Genomic DNA, 23882 nt, shown 5'->3' with positions numbered 1-23882 from the left:
GTTGCCCGCACTACTGGCTCACCTTGTATACCTCCGCCATGGAGCACAGTTGACCAGACTTACTGAGAGGATGAATAACTTCCAAGTACTGCATCAGATGCCACTTGACAGCCAGAGCAAGCAAGAGAAGATAATCACTCTCCTCTGTATTCCTCTCCAGTGTGGCCAAGGAAATAAACAGAGTAAAATGAAATTCTGAAACCACTTTGGGCTAAAAGAAGGTAAAGTCCAAAGCTGTACCGCTCCCAGAGTCACAGGCAGGAACGGCTTATGGCAAGAAAAAGCCTGTAGCTCGGAAACTTGACGTCTTGAGCAGATTACCTTGAAGACTGTTTTTCTAGGGTTAAAAACCTTCAAGAAGAAGCTATGTTGCAGTTGAAAAGGTAGGACATGAAAGGAATCCACAATCAGATTAAGTTACCATAAGGATACTGGTAGCCACAAGGGAAGATTAAGATGCTTAACTTTCTTCATGAACAGACACACATCTGGATGGGAAGACAAAAACCCACCAAGAACTCGGTTCCTATAACAGGTGAATGCTGCCAGTTGAACCTTTAAGGAGTTAAAGGCCAAGCCTTTAAGCAATCTGTCCTGAAAAATTCCAAAATTAATCAAATAGATGAGCATTTACAGTTTGCTAGTACTTACCATTATACAGATATTAATTTTTTGGATATTGCCAAACAAGTTAATGGGCGTTTTACCACTAGTTTATTTCGAAAAGAGTGTGAGAGGAATACACTCTTACATTATACTAGTTTCCATCCCCAACAACTACGGAATAATTTACCCATAGGTCAATTTCTCCGTATACGGAGGATCTGTAGTACGCGAGCTGAATTTGTCCATCAGGCAGAATTTCTTAAGGTACGATTGCTTGAACGAGGCTATCCGGTGAAATATATAAAAAAAGGCATACAAGAGGGCGTATAATGCCGAGCGACAATGGTTGCTCCTTGACAAATCAATAGAATATGAAGAGTCACGCATAGTGTGTACTATACCATATTCCAATCAAGCACGAAAAATCTCGTCGTTGATACATCAACATTGGCCAGTTTTAAAAATACATGATATTTTTAAGGAGTCACCTATCATAGCATATAGTAGAGGTAAAAATGTGGGGGACTTAGTGACACACTCTTACATGCCTCCAACAAGTCTGAGCAGTATGAATGAGAACATTGGTCATTGGCCATGTAAACACTGCTCCCTGTGCAGTCAAGTCATAGAGGGCGAATCGTGGATCGATAAACATGGAAAAGTGCATAAAGCACGGCAATATTCTTCTTGTGATACATCTAGAGTGATATATATCATTGTTTGCCCTTGCAACTTGTATTATATAGGACGTATGAAACGTCAAATAAGTGTCAGATTAATTGAACATCGCAGTTGCATTGCCACAGGAAAAATATTGGCCCCAATGGTGGCTCATTGTCAGGAAAAACAACATACTTTTCAACAGTTACAATAGCGTATGTTAGAAGTAGTTACAATGCACAAGCAAGGTGGCGATCCTAATTTTTTGTTAAATCTTAAGGAGCAACAGTGGATTTTCTGGATGCATACCGTTATTCCATCTGGCTTGAATAGTATGATTGAGTGGTATTCATTATAACACCAGAAGTGACGTTGCACATACGTCACTAAAGACAGGGGGTTTAAAAATGGAGGCGGGAAATACAAAACCGGAAGAGAAGGTTAAAAAACACGCTGAAAGCCATGTTGGTGGAAAATTGAGTGAGTAGCGTTACATGGTTGGGACTTTGTTACAATATTAAACGTTGATATTGATGTTGCAATATGTTTATGTTTGTGGCGCAGAATATTGCCCTTGAGGAAGGACGACAACGTCCGAAACATTGTACAGTGTCGGGCACGGACACAGTAAGGCAATGTGGAGATTGGACACATTGCTATAGACCATCGGATGTGAAGAATCTTGGGCTGTAATATTAAGAAAAGCATGAATTTCAAGCTAAGTAACAGTATGATTTACCATTGATATTCTGGGAAAAGTTAAACGTTTGTCGAAAAATTTTTAAATACACAGAGCACTTTACTTTCAAGCACAAAATAATGAAAAAATGAAATATGGACTGACCAATGATTAAAAATAAGGCAGAGTGAAAAATGGTACGTGTTGCCTCACAATGATGCCTATTATGAAGGTCATACAATGATTGCGCCGTTAATGAGAGTTGATTAGAGTGGCGGGGATTTAAGATAGCATTCCCAGTAGGTGCCAGTCAAAGTTCTAGAAACTTTGACAAAAGTGTTCCGTGATTGGAGGGAAGTGACGTCACCTTAGCAGATGGCCGCCTGAACTAAGAGCTCCCTCAGACTGCCACCAAATACTTTTTATATCTCCTTCCTATGCGAGCGAATCTCCACAGAAATCTCTGAGCAGCTACCTTTAAGCTATCTGATGTCGGTAAGGCGAAAACCAATGGACTTTAAAAAGTTGTCTTATAAAAAAGCCACTGAGAACGCTGAGATAGCTGGCAGGAAAATGGTGCCGGATGACACGGATAAATCTGATATGGAAGATCACGATGAAGAGCCGAATCCTGATGAAGGTGAGCCCCCGAATCGTGCAGAAATGAAAGCCTGGCTCGCCGAGCTTAAAAATATCTTAACTCATACTACTGACATCATGAACTCGATCGAGGAGATGAGGGGGGAAGTTGCGGAAAATGGCCGCCGCATTTTTGAAGTTGAGACGAGGGCAGAGGCGAACAGCGACGAAATCAAAATGACACGTGAAACCTTGACCGAGTTGCAAGTAGAAGTAGAACATCTCAATGAAAAAGTCGAAGACCTCGAAAATCGCTCCCACCACCAAAACCTGCAATTCCGAGGCATACCCGAAACGCCGGACTTTCAGGACTGCGTCACTGTTGTATCTCAAGTTTGCGCCATGCTACTTACAGAGAGAGATCTAACCCAGACTTCAAATTCAGCCACTGAAGTGAAGCTTGCACGAGCGCATAGGGTGATGGGATCCAGAAATTCCAATAAACCTAAAGATATCATTGCATGCTTCCATGAGTTTGCGGTTAAAGATAAATTTGCAGCTATAGCCAGGAAATAAGCGACTTGGAACTGGAATGGTCACGAAATTATGATATTTGCAGATTTGTCTCCCATCACGATTAGGAAGCGTCAGGAGTTCAGAAATATCACAGAGACATTGAGAAAAGATAAAATAAGGTATCATTGGCTATTTCCTTTTCGACTAAGTTTCTCCTTGAAGGGTGAGACCCACCGCATTAAAACAGTGGCATAAGCTTCCTATATATTGAAGTCCGCAGGCTACTCAGGCATAGAAGATGCTTCAGCGACGGTTAAAAATACTCCCAGAAGAGAAGATTTCCCGTGCTGGCAAAGAGTAACCAGAGGAGATAAAAGACTGCGTCGTAATCCTGACTTAGGACAATCTAGCCGGGAACCCAATTGAGACAGTGGGCTTCACATATCCTTTTACACTGCTAAGGGAAATGCTTTGCATTGTTTATACTGTTAAGTAAGAGGTTTGCTCATGATCCTCAAATAACAGGCATATCAAGTTGGTGGATACTCATGGTCGTAAGATTTTACTGCACTAAAGCCTGTTAAGAGTCTGAGGAGATTTTATACATGCAGTTTGCATTTGCTATTGTTCTACGTTGGCTGTCTGGGGGCGTGCTCCTGCTAAGTTGATAACTCCCTCTCACATAACAACAGCATAGTCCCTTGAAGAACAGACAGGAGGCGCGCGCTCGCGCCCTAGAAAGCCGGAGAGATGAGTGCTGGAAGCTGGTGGTGTCCTCAGCCACGTGGGAAACCCAGGGAAGCAGCGGAGCAGCCCTGGGCTAGAGCGGCTCCCAGCCGCCAGGACTGAAGCAGAGAGAGAGAAGTGCTGGCTGCAGGACGAGCAGGGAGCTGTAGCAGGCTGCAGGCAGAGAGGTAAGGCTGGCTGCAGGGAACTGTGGGAAACTGCAGGCACCAGCAGGGACGGCTCCCTGCCGGTCGAGGACCCGGGCTGCACACGGGCACCGGCAGGGACACCCTCCCTGCCAGCTGAGGACCCCGGGAAGGCAGAGGCACATCGGGGAGAGCCCGGACAGACAGCAGCGTCGGCGGCTCGACTAGCCGCGAGAGGGTAAGAGCCTGCCCGGATCGTAACACCTAATTCGGCACAGGGAGATTTCTTCAATAAGGTGTCGCAACTTTTGGAACAATGCGCTGCAGGCCATTTACTTGTGGGTGGCGACTTCAACTTAACGAATAAGCCCCGCCTAGATAACTCACAGGGTTTTTCACCAACCATTATATCTCAACCCCAAATCGGGTCTATCACTTGGTCTGACCATAGTCCGATAACTCTAAAAATAAACGTTACATCGTATGATAGAGGTCAACAATTTTGGAAACTCAATGACAGTTTACTCGAGGACACTGACTTTTGCGCTCAACTTCAAAAAGACATACAGGATTATTTGCTTCTGAATATGACGGATGAGATAACTCCTATGACCCTGTGGGACTGTCTAAAAGCGGTCATATGAGGCAAACTAATCGCACGTGGGTCTTTTCTCAAAAAACAATGAATTAAAGATAAACTGGATACTCTCCTACAACTACAATACCTGGGCCATATCCACTCTCAGTCTGGAGAACCCGATATACTTGCTCAGATGGATCGACTGCGTCATCATTTAGATGAGTTGGAAGCTACACAAATTGCTCGCAATCTTGAACTTAACAAACAGCAGTATTTCGAAGGGGGTAATAAGGCTGGCAAACAATTGGCTCGTACACTGAAAATAAAGCAAACTCAAAATAACATTATCAAACTGAAAGATGAATCAGGTCAGATACTGACTTCTAACTCTGATATTCGGAAGAGATTCCTATGCTTCTATTCAGATCTCTATGCAGCGGCTTCTCATATACAACCCCAAGAGATCGATAAATATTTAGCAAGTGTTCCAGTACCAAAGTTGCAGCGGGACACTCAGGACTCTCTAGATAAAGATATCACATCTGCTGAGGTAATGTGGGCTATTAAATCCTTGAAGACGGGGAAGTCACCGGGATTGGATGGATCCATTTTATAAAATATTTGCCACTACAATCGCTCCTCTTCTGGTTTCTCTCTTTAATTCCCTACAGGGACCCCACTCCTTTTCTAGGGAAGCCAACCTCGCTGGAGTGACCCTATTAGCAAAACCAGGCAGAGACCCCACCGTATGCGGTTCTTATCGCCCAATTTCCCTAATAAATCTTGATATGAAATTGCTGACTAAAATCCTCGCCAACCGTCTCAATGCTTTCCTACCAGATCTGGTACATTCGGATCAATCTGGCTTCATACCTGGCAGGATGGCTTCGGACAATGTTAGAAAGACTGTGAACTCTATGTGGTGGACGAGATCGCAAAACATACCCATGGTCCTCCTAGCACTAGACGCCGAAAAGGCCTTTGATTTTGTGTACTGGCCTTTTCTCTTTCAAACGCTGCGGGCCTTTAATTTTGGAAAAAGATTTATTAGATGGGTGATGAAATTATATGATTCCCCCACAGCATGTTTAAAAATCAATGGAGGATACTCACAGCCCTTCAACGTGGGACGGGGAACCAGACAAGGGTGTCCACTCTCCTCATTACTTTTTGCTTTATTTTTGGAGCCCTTCACACATCAGATTCGATCCAACACTGATATCCAAGGGATTAGAGTGGGCGATTTTTTTTCTAAATTGTCCTTATTCGCTGACGATATTTTATTTACTATCACAATCCATTTCCCTCTTTACGGGCCATCACTGACGAACTTACGATTTTTAGTGCTGTGTCAGGCTTCAAAATTAACTGGGAAAAATCTGAACTTTTAAATGTGTCGGTTCCCCAGTCTGGGTTACCCCTGCTGCAATCCGGATTCCCATTTAAATGGGCTAAATCTAAGATAAAATATTTGGGAATCTATATAGACCCGGCTTGTAACCTGTATCAGTTTAACTATCCTCCTTTGATGGCCAAAATTTATAAAGAGCTGGAGGAATGGGATCGCTATCACATCTCATGGCTGGGCCGTTTGGCAGTTATTAAAATGAATGTCATGCCCAGGATATTATATCTTTTGCAAACTCTTCCTATGGTGATACCTTCTAAATTAGTTAGAAAGTGGCAAAATAGAATCAACAAATACCTGTGGAAGGGTAAGAGGCCGCGCATAGCGAGAGAGACTCTTTACTTACCCAAAACCCAAGGAGGCATGGGGTTGCCAAACTTACAGTGCTACCAAGGGGCGGCACAACTCAAAGCAGCTGTAGAGTGGCATCCAATAAAGCGACAAAAACCGTGGGTTCTGTTGGAGCAGGCGATATTAGGAAGCACTCCCATAACTGCACTGTTATGGCAACACCGCACTTCCTGGAGGTCATTGGTTAATTTACCTGCCACGGTCCAATCCACTTTACAAACGTGGAATCAATGGCGGAAAGTGTTGGTGGGCCACAAGACTTTTTTCTATAGCATGCAATTCTTACACCAAAAAACTTTTAAACCCGCAGAGAACTTACGAGCCTTTGCCAAATGGATCAACAAAGGCATCACTCAAATGGTACATTTATGGGAGCCTGGAGGCTTCTTGCCCTTCTCCACACTTAGTAGTCGTTTTCAACTGGAACCATCAGATGTATTTCAATATTTACAGATTCGTCACTTCTTTCTTCAACATAAAGTGGAGGAAGACCTAGCTGGAGGCTGATCCTGGCCTCCTTCAAAAGGGGGAGCGGAAGAAAAAATTGCTCTGATACCAGTTTCCACCAGGATAATAGTGTCTTCTGCAGGGGCTGCATATGAGCAAAGGCCCATTGAACCAGGTCCAACGTCGATGCCATGGAACCCAAGACCTGAAGATAGTCCCAGACCCGTGGTACTGGTAGATGCAGCAGACAAGGAACTTTGTTTCGGGAAGAACAGTACCACTCCAGGAAGGCTTCTTTGGAGGCTGTAAAAGTTCTAAGGAGTAACCATCTTTCACTACCTCTATAACCCACAGGTCAGAGATGATTTTGACCCACTCCTTGTAAAAAAGGGACAGCCTGCTGGAGACCTGACGGCTGCTTGGAACCTGCAGAGGAGCCCCCTCTGCCTGACAAAAAAATGTCTCGACTCTCTCTCGAAAACGTGGGCAAGATGAATAAGGCTTCTTACTGCCCTTTTTGTCTTCTGGCAATCTAAGGCCCTTGGATTCACCGAGGGACTTCATCAGTTGATTCAGATCTTCTCCGAAAAGAAGCTTCCCCTTAAAAGGCAGATTACATAACTGAGTCTTGGATGACATATCCGCCGACCAGTTGTATAGCCACAGGAGTCATCGGGCAGCAACCACCCAAACCATACTCCTGGCTGCCATGCACATGAGATCATACAAAGCATCCACCACATAAGCAACTCCTGCTTCAAGGCGCACTGCCTGATCGGGGAATAGTACTCCTGAAGATATCGGTTCCTGCAGTTTCTGAATGCAACATAAGCAGGCGCGTTGCATCAACTGGCACAAACGGCTGTCCGGAGGCCCAAGATGGACACCTCGGACATGCACTTTAAATGCCCTTCAACGCTGCTGACCCCACTAATGGAATGGTAGTCTTCTTGGTCACCGCAGAGTCCAGTACATCCACCCAAGGTGTTCTCAGACGATCCAAATGCTCATCCACATTGGGATATAGCTTGGACGTCACTCTCCTCACCTTCAAGCACACTTTCTGGGAATCCCACTCCCAGCTAATTAGGTTTTGAATCTTCTTAGGATTGGGAAAGCACTGGGAGGACCCCGCAGACCATCAAGAACTAGTTGACGCCCTCGCCTTCTGACTCCTCCAGATCCAACTTGATCCCCAGTTCATCTAACACCTGGGGAATGAGAGGGTGCAACTTCTCCCTTTTAAATAGGCAAACTAAACGATGGTCATCACCATCTGCCCTGGAAGCATCCACAGAATCCGGATCATCCTTGGTGGCATCAGGGCCAGGACTCAGATCAATATCCGGGTCCACCTCAGAGTCCTCCTGCAGCTCATCAGAGTCCTCCAGATCCCAGGGGACAGGGTCCAGACGAGAGTCCCATGATCCGCGACGCTTGACTACAAGGCCCAGAGAGCCTGCAAACCCCGAGCGTGTCTCTTGGATGATCCAGTGGACCATTCCCTGGTTCTCCGAGCACCTGCCTTCCGAGCCAGGAAGGCGTCATGCGTCAGCAAAATAACCTCTGGGGAAAAGCCTCCTGGATCCCCCCAAGGCCGGCTCAGGGCGACAGGATGGAGACTCCTCCCCGCATCCCTGCACCGCAGGGGAAGGAGGAGTAAGGGATTCAATATGGCAGCAATCTCCCCACTAAGCACTGCTGCATGAAGTGGGCCTCACAATATGGAGGCCGAGTCACCCAGAAGCGCAGCCATGGAGCAACCATCGGAGTACGGGAGAAAGGCCGAGATGGGCAGATGTGCTGAAATTGTTGAATCCCGGTCAGGAGAAGGCTCCTACACCTGCCCACATGGCTCCCACTCCCTTACCGGACCCAGCAGCTGCTGAGGCTGGCCAACCCCAGTACAGCCCCCCCAGCCCGATTATCCCGGGATGGAAACTCTCCGCAGAAGCAAATGCAGGCTGCTTTTTTTTTTTTTAATTAGCTTCACCCACAAAGAGAAAGCAGCAACAATCCCCAGGGGGGATACTTCCTTGGTGAGTCCAGCAGCAGGCAGGAGGGGACCTCAGGGCACCGAGAGTGAGCCAGTCCCCTGGCTATCAGGGGCCCCAGAAACAGTGGGCTGAAACAGCCTGGGGTGACCAACCCCCCATTAGCCAAGCTCGACCCAAGCGATGGCAGCCACTGGAACCTGTCACCTCGGGGAGCTGCAGCACTTCTCACACTTCCAGATCAGTCAGGACTGCAGGTTTGCACCTCTACCATCTGCTGGAGACAGAATACGGAGGGCCTGCAGGTGGCCTCTCGGTTATGTAGCAGTGCCTCAAGGGTTTGTTCTCTGCCTCCATCTGCTGGTAGGAAGGTATAAACCCACTGGTCTGGAATGACCTGGCTATGTCCAGGAAAGTTGCATCAACAGTATAAAGGCTACAGGTTAAGGGTAGTAACCGCTGCACCAGCAAGTTACCCCCATGCACTTTTCTCCTTTCTGGTCTACAAAAAACAATCAGACTAACTTTACCCAGGGCAACTAAAATTTACCCTACCCAGAGCACCTCCACCAGCTAAATTGTCTACAAATAATGAGTTATGAGCAACCCAAAGAATAGGAGAGTAGGGGGAGAAATTTGTATCTCCAGTTTTGTAAAAGCAACTAGAAAAGTACCCAGACAAGCCCTTGGGAGCATCAAACTCTCAGTGAAAAAAGGCAAAGGTGAGAGGAAGCGGCAGAGGGGGAAGGTAAAGAAATCACAGGAAGCAGAAACAGAGAGGGTCCTTAAGCAGGAGGAGCTGCTGCTGCTGTATGAGGGGGAGAAGCAGGAAGAAGAGCCTGAGCGGATGCAGAGAATAAGGAGCCCAAAGAATGGATTCAGTGAGAGGCTGGGGGGATGGGAACAGTCCCAGGCTGCATCCCCTGCCCCCCTCCTACCTGCTGAGCAGAAAGCCCTGCAGCCATTCTCCTGCCCCTTCTCCAGAGCAGGATTTCCAGCCCTGGCTCCCTCCCTGCACGGTCCCTGGGGTGGGGGATGGGAGCAGTCCCAGGCTGCATCCCCTGCCCCCCTCCTACCTGCTGAGCAGAAAGCCCTGCAGCCATTCTCCTGCCCCTTCTCCAGAGCAGGATTTCCAGCCCCGGCTCCCTCCCTGCACGGTCCCTGGGGTGGGGGATGGGATCAGTCCCAGGCTGCATCCCCTGCCCCCCTCCTACCTGCTGAGCAGAAAGCCCTGCAGCCATTCTCCTGCCCCTTCTCCAGAGCAGGATTTCCAGCCCCGGCTCCCTCCCTGCACGGTCCCTGGGGATGATTGGCAGCAGCTTCCGATCTCAGCACTACGCTCCGTAAAGGGAGCACCGCCCCCTTCCAGCAGGAAGTGACATCACAAAGGAAGAGGAAGTGGGAACTGCAGCCACTGCAGAAGGAGCTGTTAGAAACCGAAACTTGACGGTAGAAAAAGACCCTGTGGCCCATCTAGTTGGGGTGGATGCTGGGAAATGTAGTCCTGCACTGTCTTTCCTCAGGCTGAGATTTATTGGAATTGTGGGAAATGTAGTCCCAGGGCGTGGGTGTTGCAATTGGCTGATTAAGAAAGCCAAGTCCTGTTTCCCGTCGATAGCAGGGCTGAATTAGCCATGCTGTCATGGGATCTGTCCATCAGGCCCAGAGGGCGGAGCTTGATAAAGCAGAGGTTAGACTTTTAGTCCCTCTGCGGCTGCGCGTGGGTTCCCGCGCAGGAAGTACAGATTCTCCTCAGTCTGTTCTTTCCGCGCGCCAGAACGCACGCGGAGCTTGTAATGTCTACAAAAATGTCGTCAAAATCGGGATTTAAACGTTGCCGATGCGGCAGAGTGATGGCAAAAACGGACGGTCATGACCGCTGCTATCGCTGCCTCGGCATTAACCATAAACCAAAAGAATGCGAATTTTGTGCAAAAATGTCGCCTCGGGCGCTACGACAAAGAGCTTACCGCATTCAAGAGTTAATTACTACCTCTGATCCTTCAGAGGTTCAGTCCTCACCGGGACCGGTGAAGACCAACCAACAAAAGAAGAAAAGACCCACTTCGTGTGATAACGTCTCGGATAACGGTCAGAGCCCAAAAAACCAAAGAGGCCGGTCACCTATCCGAAATCCGCAACCGTCCACTTCCAGGCATGCCAAACATGGCGCAGACCGCGCCACCCGACCAAGTAAGTCGGCACATGGCAATGTGCGCCATACTAAGGCGCAGGACAAGACAGCGTCAGCGGCTGCGGCGCAGGACAAGAAAAAATTAAAGGCGCATAGGCATTCTACGGCGCGGTCAGCGCCTCGATCCCTCACTGCGCAGACGGTACCGTTTGTGGACCTAACGAAGACAGCGCATCATTCGGCACAGTCGGCGCACACTGCGCAGCAACCTCCTGCGCAGGCTATGTTAACATCTGCGCAGACGGCGCCACAGACACCTTCTCCGGCGCAGTCCTCTTCACATTACACTTCGGCGCGACCGGCGCTGCATTTAGATTCGGCGCAGACGGCACCCTGTCCATCTACTGCGCCATCAGCGTTACCTCCTGTTGGCTTAACGGCGCAGCAGGATCTTTCTATTTCCACTGAATCTGACAAAATAATACGGGGGATGGATATTCCTGGGAAAGATTCCACCCGCAGACTAAGAGTAACAGAGAAGTCCCATAGGAGGGATTGGTACTCTCTTTCCGGAAAGTCCATATCTGAGGACACTACACATGGAGTAAAATCTCTCAAAGTCCATCGCAAACGGAAGCGTCATTCATCTCATTCCGCTAACTCTTCTGGCTCTCATCCTCCTTCCAAAACTTCGTCTCATACACGGAAAAGAAGTCGTAGTCCAGTTCTTCGGACTCATCAACACCGTGCAGAAACTCATACTCATCATGCCCCTTCTGATATGAGAATCTCTGGAGCCAGTAAAGAAAAATTTTCTTCCTCGACTTCGTCATCTCACTCTAAGTCTATTACCAAGTCAACAACTTCTGTTTCTGTTTCTCAACGCTCTCTCTCTAGAAGCAGATCTCTTACCCCGGTTTCTAAATCGCCTCCGAGCCAACCGGAAAACCGTGCGAATCAAAGGCCGACAATGCCATCTCACGCTAAAGAAGCGTTTTTCCAGCTGTCACAGTCTTTGACTGGCTTCTATGAAACCATAGAATCCGCATTTATGATGCCTGCTCAGAATGAACCAGCACCGGCTATATCAGCATCTCCAGTAAAAACTGCTTCTCATCAGCGGCGATTACAGTCTCCAGTTTCAAGTCACAGTCTATCACCTTCGTCTAGACACCATACACATCGTGGTTCTCCTTCGCTGTCCCCATCTCTTTCACCGTCCTCTTCAACGGGGTTCCCTTCCGACCCATTGGATGTACCTTCTGAACCGTATTCTCCACCAGAGGATCTTACATATCCAAGGTTTTTGGAGAAGATAGGAAAGATTCTAAACTTACCATTGCAGAAGGAAGTGGACCCTCGGGCTGAAACCCTTGGTCTCCTTCGTATTTTTGAGACTCCCGGTGAACCTCTGGCTATACCGCCACACGAATTGCTTCACCAAGTTCTGTTAAAATCATGGGAAACTCCTCAATCCATTACATCTGTTTCGAGAAAATCGGACCTAAAATTTCGTATAAAGAAAGAACCACCTTATGCACTTCCACAGCTTCCACATGACTCCATTGTGGTAGAGTCCGCTATGCAGCGTTTTCGGAAAATGAGAACTCACGCTTCCTACCCGCCAAATAAAGATAACCGCTATCTAGATGAAGTTGGAAGAAAGCTTTTTCAAAATTCAATGTTGAGTACTAGGATATTGAACCACCAGTTTTACATGGTTCAATATCTTTATGAGTGTATCCAGGCGACTAAAGGTCTCTTGACCACTTCAGCCACTACTACCCCTCAGACCCTCCATGATATGGAGGAGTGCACCCGGCATTTATTACGCTCCATATATGAAGGCATGGAGACTTCCTCGAGAGCGTCCGCAATTTCCATAGCGGCTAGACGTACCGCATGGCTTCGCTCCAGTTCCATAAGAGAAGATGTCCATCACAAATTGGCGAATCTTCCGTGTGTTGGAGATAATCTATTTGGCACCAAACTCCAGGAAACGGTGGGGAAGCTAAAAGATGAGGCACTCGCGGTACAGTCTCTACAGTCTTCTGCTTCAACTCAATACCCCAGGCGCAATTTTCAATCTAGTCGCCGTTCAAACTATAACCGCAGACCTTATAGGTCTTACCAACCCTATAGACCTCCTACCTATCCGGCCTACCAGAGGCCACAGCAACAGTCTCAACAAGCTCAACAGCCACGACGAGGACGCCCTCGTAACCAACGTTCTCAACCACAATCTTCCACTACAACTACGAAACCTGCACAGGCTTTTTGATTTGGCAGCCACCACTTTCCCTCCATGCTCCTCCGGGCAGGATTCAAACTTGTTTTCCCAAATGGCAATCCATTACATCCGACCAATGGGTATTGCAGATAGTACAAACCGGTTATCAGTTACAATTTCAACACAGACCGAACCTCCCGGTTCTTCCCCTACCTCGGTCTCCGAGTTCAGAAACTCAACTGCAGTTAGAAATCTCCTCTCTCCTTCAAATGCGAGCCATCAACAAACTTTCACAAGCACAGATCAACCAGGGATTTTATTCCCCATATTTCCTTGTGCCAAAGAAGACGGGAGGACATCGCCCCATTCTAGACTTGAGAGAGCTCAACAAATTTCTTGTGAAAGAGAAGTTCAAGATGGTATCCTTAAAGACCATTCTCCCCTTACTGCAACCCAACGATTGGATGTGTTCCATCGACCTCAAAGATGCTTACACTCACATTCCAATCCATCCAGAGTCCTGGAAATACCTATGTTTCAAACATCGGAGCATACATTATCAATACAAAGTACTCCCCTTCGGCCTTTCAGCGGCCCCCAGAGTATTCACCAAGTGCATGGTGGTAGTGGTGGCTCATCTTCGAAAGCGTGGAATAACGATTTTTCCATATCTAGACGACTGGCTCGTAGTAGCCTCTTCCAAGGACGCTTTACTCAGTCAGCTTCAAGTGATAATACCCTTTCTACAGGAACTCGGACTGGTAGTGAATTTTTCAAAGTCCCATCTCCACCCGACACAGAAATTAACTTTCATAGGAGCGCAACTCGACACCACTCGTTGCAGAGCTTATCTTCCACAGGAGAGGCAACTTCTCTTCAAACCTCTCCTCCTCCATCTCTGCGGGATTCGTTCATCGACAGCGAGACAATTGTTAGTAGTCTTGGGTCATATGGCGGCAGCCAACTTCATGGTGCCCAACACCAGGCTCCACATGCGCCATCTTCAGTGGGGGTTGAAGCGTCAATGGAAACAACACGCCCAACCACTTACACGCATGATCACAATTACTGCAGCCATGCGACAAGACATTTTATGGTGGATGAAACCCACTGTTCTAAACAAAGGGGCGTTATTTCACACTCCCACTCACGACTTAGTTCTAACTACAGACGCCTCAAGAAAAGGTTGGGGAGCGCATCTGGACATATACGAGACACAAGGTCTCTGGACTCCGTCCGAACGCGAACTTCAAATCAATTTGTTGGAACTCAGAGCCATCAGGAAAGCGCTTTTAGCATTTCAGAGTTACTTACAAGGCCACAGAGTAATGATTTATACGGACAATCAGGTGGCCATGTTTTATATCAACAAACAGGGAGGGACGGGATCCTGGACCCTTTGCAGAGAAACGTTGTTGATATTTCAGCATGCTCATCTCCATTGCATTCATCTACAAGCAACATATCTACCGGGAGTGGACAACACGAGAGCCGACAGATTGAGCCGAGTATTCCACCCTCACGAGTGGACTCTGCATATGGAAGTCGCCCGACATGTATTCACACAGTGGGGAACCCCCACAATAGACCTCTTCGCTACGGAAACCAATACACGGGTTCCACGTTTTTGCTCCCTTCGGCCAAGCCACTACAGGGAAGCGCAGGATGCGTTCCTGCTGTCATGGTCGCACGGTCTCCTGTACGCATTTCCGCCCATCCCTCTCATTTCCAAGACCATTCAGAAATGTATAGAGGACAAGGCCTTTCTGATACTAATAGCTCCTGCGTGGCCTCGTCAACCGTGGTACAGTTTTCTACTCCACCTGTCGCAGCAGCCTCCCATTCATCTCCCACAACGTTCCGATCTTCTAGCTCAAGATCAGGGAACATTGCTACACCCCATGCATGCCTCTCTGCATTTGACAGCATGGCTATTGAACGGAGCTATTTCACCGATTACAACGTCTCTGAACGAGCACAACTCATTCTTTTAGAATCCAGGAGGCTATCGACCAGACGTAATTATAATTATAAATGGAAACGTTATGCTGTTTGGTGTACAAACAACGGGCTACATCCAAAAGATTGCCCTCCAGACAAACTGCTGGACTATTTATGTACGCTTTTTGACACTGGGCTTGCTGCCTCTTCAATTCGGGTACATCTCAGTGCCATAGCAGCTTACCATACGTTGTGTAACAACGCAAGTATCTCCACTCACCCACTCCTTTCACGTTTCATCAGGGGACTCTATCGCATACGTCCACCTACATCCAAACCACTCATACCATGGGACATTAACACGGTTTTGGAACGTCTAATGCTTCCCCCATTTGAACCAATGGAATTAGCACATCCCAAATACTTAACCTGGAAGGTAGTCTTTCTTGTAGCCGTAACATCGGCGAGAAGGGTGAGTGAGTTACAAGCATTGGTACACTACTTTCCTTACTTTCAGTCTCATCCACACAAAGTAGTGCTCAGGACACACCCCTCCTTTTTACCAAAAGTGGTCTTGTCTTTTCACCTTAACCAAACCATTGAGCTTCCAACCTTTTTTCCACCACCTCATACCAATGATAGGGAAAAGCTGCTTCATACCCTGGACTGCAAACGAGTACTACAGTGTTATCTTTCCAGAACACAAGCAGTATCGAGACCTTCACAATTGTTCCTTTCCTTTGACCCTAAAGCACCGGGTCTGCCGGTCTCTAAGCGGACCATTTCTAGTTGGATTGTACAGTGCATTCAGTTTTGCTATAGATCTAGCAACATACCACTGTCCTCCACTCCTAACGCTCATCAAGTCAGAGCTTGGTCCACCTCATGGGCTCATCTTAACAATGTCCACCCAACGGATATCTGCAAAGCAGCAACGTGGACTACTCTCCACACATTCACTGCTCATTACTGCCTCCATCAGCAAACCACTCAGGACGCAAAGCTGGGGCAGGCTGTACTCCATTCCTTATCATCTGATCCTCAAGGACTGCCACTATGATCTGATCACGAACAGTTACCACTTATATCAACCGTGATCGGGAGCTTTGGACTCCCATGACAGCATGGCTAATTCAGCCCTGCTATCGACGGGAAAAGCAAGTTTGCTTACCGTAAACGGTGTTTCCCGTAGATAGCAGGATGAATTAGCCATGCTGACCCACCCTCCTCCCTGGCAGTCCATGTGTCTTCAACTACCTTAGCTTAATCACAGACTGAGGAGAATCTGTACTTCCTGCGCGGGAACCCACGCGCAGCCGCAGAGGGACTAAAAGTCTAACCTCTGCTTTATCAAGCTCCGCCCTCTGGGCCTGATGGACAGATCCCATGACAGCATGGCTAATTCATCCTGCTATCTACGGAAACACCGTTTACGGTAAGCAAACTTGCTTTCCGTTCATAAAAACCAAAATGGGTAACTCTGCAGCCCAGTGTTGCCAACCTCGCTTATTTACTGCGAGATTGGGCTTCTTTTTGTAGTCATTCGCGGGGTTTTTTTTTCCGATTCGCGGGTTTCTTTTAATTGGGCTATTTTTTTCTGCCAGTCGCGGTTTTTTTTGGGCTTGTTGGGCGGGACTTGTGCTCTGAATCATGTTACAGTGATTGGCTGCTGCTGCTGCTGCGATGAAGCCTGTCCATAGCAGGCGCACCCTATCCCTATATTGCAGCAGTAAGCCAATCAGAGCAGAGCTGCAAGCCTTGTTGATGCACACGTCAGGAGCACATTTTGTGGGCAGACCCAGGCAGCACAGCATCGCACGTGGGCGGAACGGGAAGGCCAGCAGCAGAGCAACAGCAAAGGAATCCAGAGTGTGCAGCTACAGCCAGGGATCAGGAGGGGAGGAGTTAGTATGTTGGGAGGGGGGAATGAGTGTGTGCGGGGCCAGAGATGTGCTCAGAGGGGGGAATGAGAGTGTGAGTGCCAGAGATGTGCTCAGAGGGGGGAAATGAGAGTGTGGGGGCCAGAGATGTGCTCAGAGGGGTTAGGGAGGGGGGAATGAGAGTGTGGGGGCCAGAGATGTGCTCAGAGGGGTTAGGGAGGGGGGAATGAGAGTGTGGGGGCCAGAGATGTGCTCAGAGGGGGGAATGAGAGTGTGGGGGCCAGAGATGTGCTCAGAGGGGTTAGGGGAGGGGGGAATGAGAGTGTGGGGGCCAGAGATGTGCTCAGAGGGGTTAGGGAGGGGGGAATGAGAGTGTGGGGGCCAGAGATGTGCTCAGAGGGGTTAAGGAGGGGGGAATGAGAGTGTGGGGGCCAGAGGATGTGCTCGGAGGGGTTAGGGGAGGGGGGGAATGAGAGTGTGGGGGGCCAGAGATGTGCTCGGAGGGGTTAGGGATGGGGGGAATGAGAGTGTGGGGGGCCAGAGATGTGCTCGGAGGGGTTAGGGAGGGGGGAATGAGAGTGTGGGGGGCCAGAGATGTGCTCAGAGGGGTTAGGGGAGGGGGGAATGAGAGTGTGGGGGCCAGATATGTGCTCAGAGGGGTTAGGGAGGGGGGGAATGAGAGTGTGAGGGCCAGAGATGTGCTCGGAGGGGGGTGGGGAGAGGGATATGAGTATGTAAGGGCATTAACTGCTATAAAAAAATAAAATGTTTCAATCTCATGTGTTTTGGGCTTGTTTTTTTGGAAAAAAGTGCTTGTTCTTTCATGAAAACCTGGCAACAGTGCAGCCTCTCAGAGAGACTGGGGAGCAGGGGGAGGGGAAACAGGGAAAAAGAAAGAAGGAGGGGAGAGCAGGGAGGTGGGAGAAGGAAAGAGGGAAAAGGGAAGGATTCTGGGGACAGAGTAGGGTGAGGAGGCGCAGGAGGGAGGGAGAGTGGGAAGGATCAGGGAGAGGGTAAGGAAGAGAGAGGATGTGAGAGAGAGAGAGCCCCCTCTGACTGCTTCCCTCTGCCTCCCCCGCCCAGCACTGACAGCAGGAGCTGAGGCTGCACACAAGGCTGCAGGATTCAGGATCAGCTGGGACTGCACTCTCAGGAATATTGGGACTGGCAGACTGGGAGCTCAGATTCATACATTATACCTGGAAGGAGAGCATCAGCTGATGAGGAAGGAAGCAATCCTGGAGCTAGGACCTGCCCTCAGGATGATGTGGTATCCTCTAGCACTGAGAATAGTTCTCCAGGAGCAGGGACCCAGGAGGGAAGACTGGGAGCTCAGATTCATACATTATACCTGGAAGGAGAGCATCAGCTTGATGAGGAAGGAAGCAATCCTGGAGCTAGGACCTGCCCTCAGGATGATGTGGTATCCTCTAGCACTGAGAATAGTTCTCCAGGAGCACGGGCCCAGGAGGGAAGACTGGGAGCTCAGATTCATACATTATACCTGGAAGGAGAGCATCAGCTGATGAGGAAGGAAGCAATCCTGGAGCTAGGACCTGCCCTCAGGATGATGTGGTATCCTCTAGCACTGAGAATAGTTCTCCAGGAGCTCAGACCCAGGAGGGAAGACTGAGAGCTCAGATTTATACTTTATACATTGAGCAGGAGATACTCTGTGTAATCTAATTGTATAAAGAAAAAACAGCAGCAGCAAAATATATGCTATCCTGCCACCAGAACAGAAATGAAACCTGACTAGGGACAATATGCAACATAAGAACATAAAAATTGCCACACTGGGTCTGCCTGAGGGTGCATCAAGCCCAGTATCCTGCTTCCATTAGTGGTCAATCCAGGTCACAAGCACCTGGCAAGATCCCAACCAGTAAATAGTTCCCATGCTGCTATCACACATTGAGAAGCAGTGGCTGTTCTCTAAGTATACTTGGTTAATAACAATTTCTGGACTTTTTCTCCAGGAGCTTGTCTAAACCTTTTTTAAACCTCGCTATGCTAATTTTTTTAACCACATTCTCTGGCAATGAATTCCACAGCTCAATTGTGCATTAAGTGAAAAAGAATTTTCTCCTATTTGTTTTGAATGTGCTACTTACTAACTGCATGGAGTGTGCCCTTATCTTTGTAAAACACTGCTTTACATTTATCTGTTCTAGTCAGCTCATGATTTTATCCCCTCGCACCTGTCTCTTCTCCAAGTTGATCAGTCCTAACCTCTTTAGCCTTTCCTCATAGGGGAGCCATTCCTTCCACTTTATCATTTTTTTTTACCTTTTCCAATATAACTATATCATTTTTGAGATACGGCAAGCAGAACTGCACACAGTGCTCACTAGAGATGTGAATCGTGTGCCAGATTGTCTTAACGATCAGGTTCGGCTGGGGGGGGGTGGGGAAATCTGATCGTTAAGATATGTGACATGGTAGGAGCACTGGATGGCCGGCGCCATCACCGGCCATCCAGTGCTCCTACCATGTGACAGGGGCTGGCCAATGGCACGGATACCCTGTCACATGGTAAGGGCAAAGGTGCATCGGTGCCATTTTATTTTAGCGCAGCTGATGCCTGGGAACGGGAAATCGTCCCCTGAGGCCCCCCTGGACCACCAGGTAATGTTAAAAGGTTTTGGGGGGGTCGGGAGGGTGGGGGGTTCGATTTAAAGGGTCGGGTGGGGTTTTATTTTTATCGGGACATCGGCGCCATTTTAATTAGTGGCAGCCAAAATGGCGCCGATGGCCCAAGAGCGGGAGATCGCGCCGGGACCCACCCCCCCCATTGGACCACCAGGTAATTTAACATTTTTGGGGGGGGGGGTCGGGAGGGTAAGGAATTGGTTTTAAAGGGTCGGGGTGGGTTTAGGGGTTGTTTTGGTGTGCTGGTTTTCCTGCCCTCCCCCAAATAATTCCCGTGCCCTATTTAACGATTTAGGACGATTTTTGACGATAAATCGGGGGCATTTGTATTGTATCGTGCACTCTGACGATTTTAAAATTAGCTGACGATAATTTTAATTGTTCAAAAACGATTCACATCCCTAGTGCTCACCACGGAGCAATACAGAGGCATTATTACATTCTACATTTTATTCTCCAGTGCTTTCCTAACAATTCCTAGCACTCTGTTTGATTTTTTGACTGCTGCCACCACACACTGAGACAAGGATTTCAAAGTATTGTCCACTATAATACCCAGAACGTTTTCCTGGTTGGAAATACCTTATATATGGAAGCTAACATCATGCAACTACAGTGTGGGTTACTTTTCCCCATGGGCGTGACTTGGTACATGTCCACATTAAATTTCATCAGTCATTTGGTGCCTTCCAGTCTCACAAGGTCCTCCTACAACTTTTTATAATCTGCTTGTGCTTTAACAACTTGAAATAATTGAGTGTTGTCTGCAGATTTCATCACTTCACACTCATTGTTCCCATTTCCAGGTCATTTAGAAATATATTAAAAAGGAATGGTCACAGAACAGATCCCTGGGGCTCTTCACTATTCACCTATGTCCTCCCCGTTTCCTGTCTTTTACAGTTTGCAATCCATAACAGGACATTGCCTCGTATCCCATGACTGTACAGTTTTCTCTCACTGGCACTTATCAATCCATATACACTACATCCATCAGCTCACCATGCTGGCTGTGTCCCATTAAACCATGTTTTCCCGTCAATAGCAGGGCTGAATTAGCCATGCTGTCATGGGATCTGTCAATCAGGCCCAGGAGGCGGAGTTTGTCAAAGCAGAGAACAGAGCTTTGCTCTCTGCGGCTGCGCGTGTGTTCCCGCGCAGGAAAGTAACGGAATCTCCTCAGTCTGTTTTTTCCGCGAGCGGGAACGCACGCAGAACTGTTCTTTTCCTCAGCGTTAACATAATAAACATGTCAAAATTGGGGTTTAAACCCTATCATTGCGGCAAAGTAATGTCGGTCACGGACGGCCATGACCGATGTTACCGATGCCTAGGACCAGATCACAATCGGGAAGATTGTGAATTTTGCTCAAGGATGTCACCCAGAGCACTGAAGCAAAGGGCCTACAGGCTTCAGGAACTTTTTGCCTCACCGGAACCATTGGAGGCTCATTCATCGCCTGGCCCGCCGATTTTATCGGTTCCCTCGAAAAAGAGAGCATCTTCGTGGGATCCTCAATCCTCCACTCTTGGAGGTAAGGAGGTGTCAAACCAACAAAGGCCAATGGATTTTTAAAAGTCCACAGAGCCAGAAGCACCGCAGCAGGACACATTGGCGCCAAAAACCTCGGCGCCTACACCTTCTGCGCCTAAGGCGCCTTATGCGCATAAAAAAGTATCGGCGCATAACACTTCGGCACCTAGAGAGGGATCAGCGCACAAAATTTCTATGTGCATGGCGCCGAAGACACTTGTGCGCACGGCGCAGAAGAATGCTGCGCGCAGGGCACCAAAGACATCGGCGCGCAAGGCGCTGAAGACATCGGAGCGCACAACCAAGGGATACGCTGCGTGCACGGCGCCGTCGACATCTGCACATATGGCGCCAATTGTGTCTATGTGAACGGCACCGAAGACATCGGTGCCAATAACCCTTGCGCGCACGGAAACAGAAAGATATGCGCACATGTCTACATCTGCGCATAAATCTAAATCCGTGCATAAAAGACTTGAGCACTCATCTCATGTATTACAGCAGGGGTCGGGAACCCATGGCTCGCGAGCCAGATATGGCTCTTTTGAGGGCTGCATCTGGCTCGCAGACAAGTGTCACCACACTTTCCCGCTGACCCAGCTGCTCCCCGGTCATCCTCCGCCCGGGCTTAAAATGCTGTCAGCCCGGGCGGAACGCGGCAGGACAGCTGGAGTCAGCGGCACCGCGTGCTCTCTTCTTCCCGCCGCCCGGAAGAGGAAGTGGAGAGTATCGGGTGCGTGCGCAGCAAGAAGAGGCCACGCTAGTGCGCTCGGCATCGGCCCGAAGAAAAGAAGACTGCAGCGCGGCTCGGAGGAAAATGAAGAGGTTCAACCGCGGCCGATGGGACTCCGCCTCCGCGAGGGCTGAAAATGAAGAGGTTAGTTGGGAGGAGGCTGCTGCTGCCGCGAGTTCCCGGGGTGGGGGAGATCTCTCTCCCCATATTTCCTTATACCCAAGAAGTTGGGTGGCCTTCGTTCCATACTAGGCCTAAGGGAATTGAACAAATTTCTCACCAAGGAGAAATTCAAAATGGTATCATTGAAATCAATCCTACCTCTGATTCAAACCAACAATTGGATGTGTTCCATCGACCTGAAGGATGCTTACACCCACATTCCAATCCATCCATCCTCGTGGCGTTACCTATGCTTTCGCTACAGGCATCAACACTACCAGTACAAAGTTCTCCCCTTTGGATTATCGGCTGCACCCAGGGTGTTCACCAAATGCATGGTGGTGGTGGTGGCTCATCTCAGACAACAAGATATAACCATCTTTCCATATCTGGACGATTGGCTCATAATCACCCCAACTCCCAACATCTTAGTAGATCACCTCCATTGGGTGATACAATGCTTACAGGAATTAGGGTTAGTGATCAATTTTCAGAAATCACACCTACAACCAACACAGCAGTTACAGTTCATAGGAGCATGCCTGGACACTACTTGCAACCAGGCATACCTACCAGGCGACAGAATATCACACTTCCGTCACATTCTACATACCTTGAACCATACTCGGAGACCTTCAGCAAGACAGGTTTTGGTAGTCCTGGGCCACATGGCGGCAGCGATTTTCACGGTTCCCAACACCAGGCTACACATGAGAAGCCTGCAATGGGGACTAAAACGCCAATGGAAACAACATTCACAGCCATTGACACAGAAGGTATCGTTGACCGCCGAAATGAAAAAATATATAACATGGTGGCTCCTAGACTCCACCCTGTCCAAAGGAGCATTGTTCAGTTCCCCTCCTCACAACGCAGTCTTAACCACAGATGCGTCTCACAAGGGCTGAGGTGCACACCTCGAGATTTATGAAACACAAGGGTTATGGACAATCTCAGAACAAAACTTGCAAATAAATTTATTGGAACTCAGGGTGATTTGAAATGCGTTACGCGTGTTCCAGGACCACCTGAAAGGATGCAGGGTAATGATCTACACGGACAATCAAGTGGCGATGTTTTACATCAACAAACAAGGAGGGTCCGGTTCATGGTCCCTTTGCAAGGAGACCCTAATAATCTTCGAACACGCTCACCGGAATTCCATACATCTCCAAGCAACTTATCTACCAGGAGTTGCAAACACAAGAGCGGACAGGCTAAGCCGCATCTTTCATTCTCACGAATGGGCACTCAATATAGAAATAGCCCAAGACATATTCTCGCAGTGGGGGACACCTTCGATGGATCTCTTTGCAACAGAGATCAATGCTCAAGTTCCCAAATTCTGCTCGATAAGACCAAGCCAATTCAAGATCGCTCAAGATGTCTTCCTCATTCCGTGGACGACAGGCCTCCTGTACGCCTTTCCTCCCATACCACTCATAACAAGGACAATTCAAAAGTGCATAGCGGACAAAGCTCAACTGATACTCATAGCCCCGGCCTGGCCGAGGCAACCATGGTACAGTTTCCTTCTCCAGCTATCCATCATGGATCCCATTCGATTACCGAATCGCGAATCGCCAAAATCTTCTCTGCCAAGATCAAGGGATGCTTCTACACCTGCTACACTCATCTCTCCACTTGACAGCATAGAGATTGAGAGGCTCCTGTTATTGAACAGGGAGTTTCCACTTCAGCACAATTCATTTTGTTAGAATCCAGGAAACTCTCAACGAGAAAAAATTATAGCTATAAATGGAAACGTTTCTCTACATGGTGCACTTCCAAAGCTGTACCACCACTGGACTGCTCACCTGAGTTGCTCATTGATTATCTTCATACACTATATACAGCTGGTTTAGCAACATCATCCATCAGAGTTCATCTCAGTGCCATAGGCGCCTATCATAGACCAGTTAAC

At 48.3% G+C, this 23882-nt stretch overlaps 1 protein-coding gene across 1 annotated transcript in view; it reads right to left on the bottom strand.

Moving 5' to 3' along the window:
* Window positions 1-23882, bottom strand: part of LOC115086253 (zinc finger protein 850-like) — a 62146-nt gene that overhangs the window by 5323 nt on the left and 32941 nt on the right. Inside the window, exon 4 of the mRNA XM_029592704.1 lies at window positions 9907-10165. Within this exon, the coding sequence (XP_029448564.1) occupies window positions 9907-10165 (259 nt within the window). The remainder of the gene's footprint in view (window positions 1-9906; window positions 10166-23882) is intronic.

This window comes from Rhinatrema bivittatum, chromosome 2 (assembly GCF_901001135.1).
Source record: "Rhinatrema bivittatum chromosome 2, aRhiBiv1.1, whole genome shotgun sequence".
Lineage (NCBI taxonomy): Eukaryota > Metazoa > Chordata > Amphibia > Gymnophiona > Rhinatrematidae > Rhinatrema > Rhinatrema bivittatum.
The sequence above is the reverse complement of the archived record's forward strand: the minus strand, read 5'-3'. Positions and strand labels throughout refer to the sequence as shown.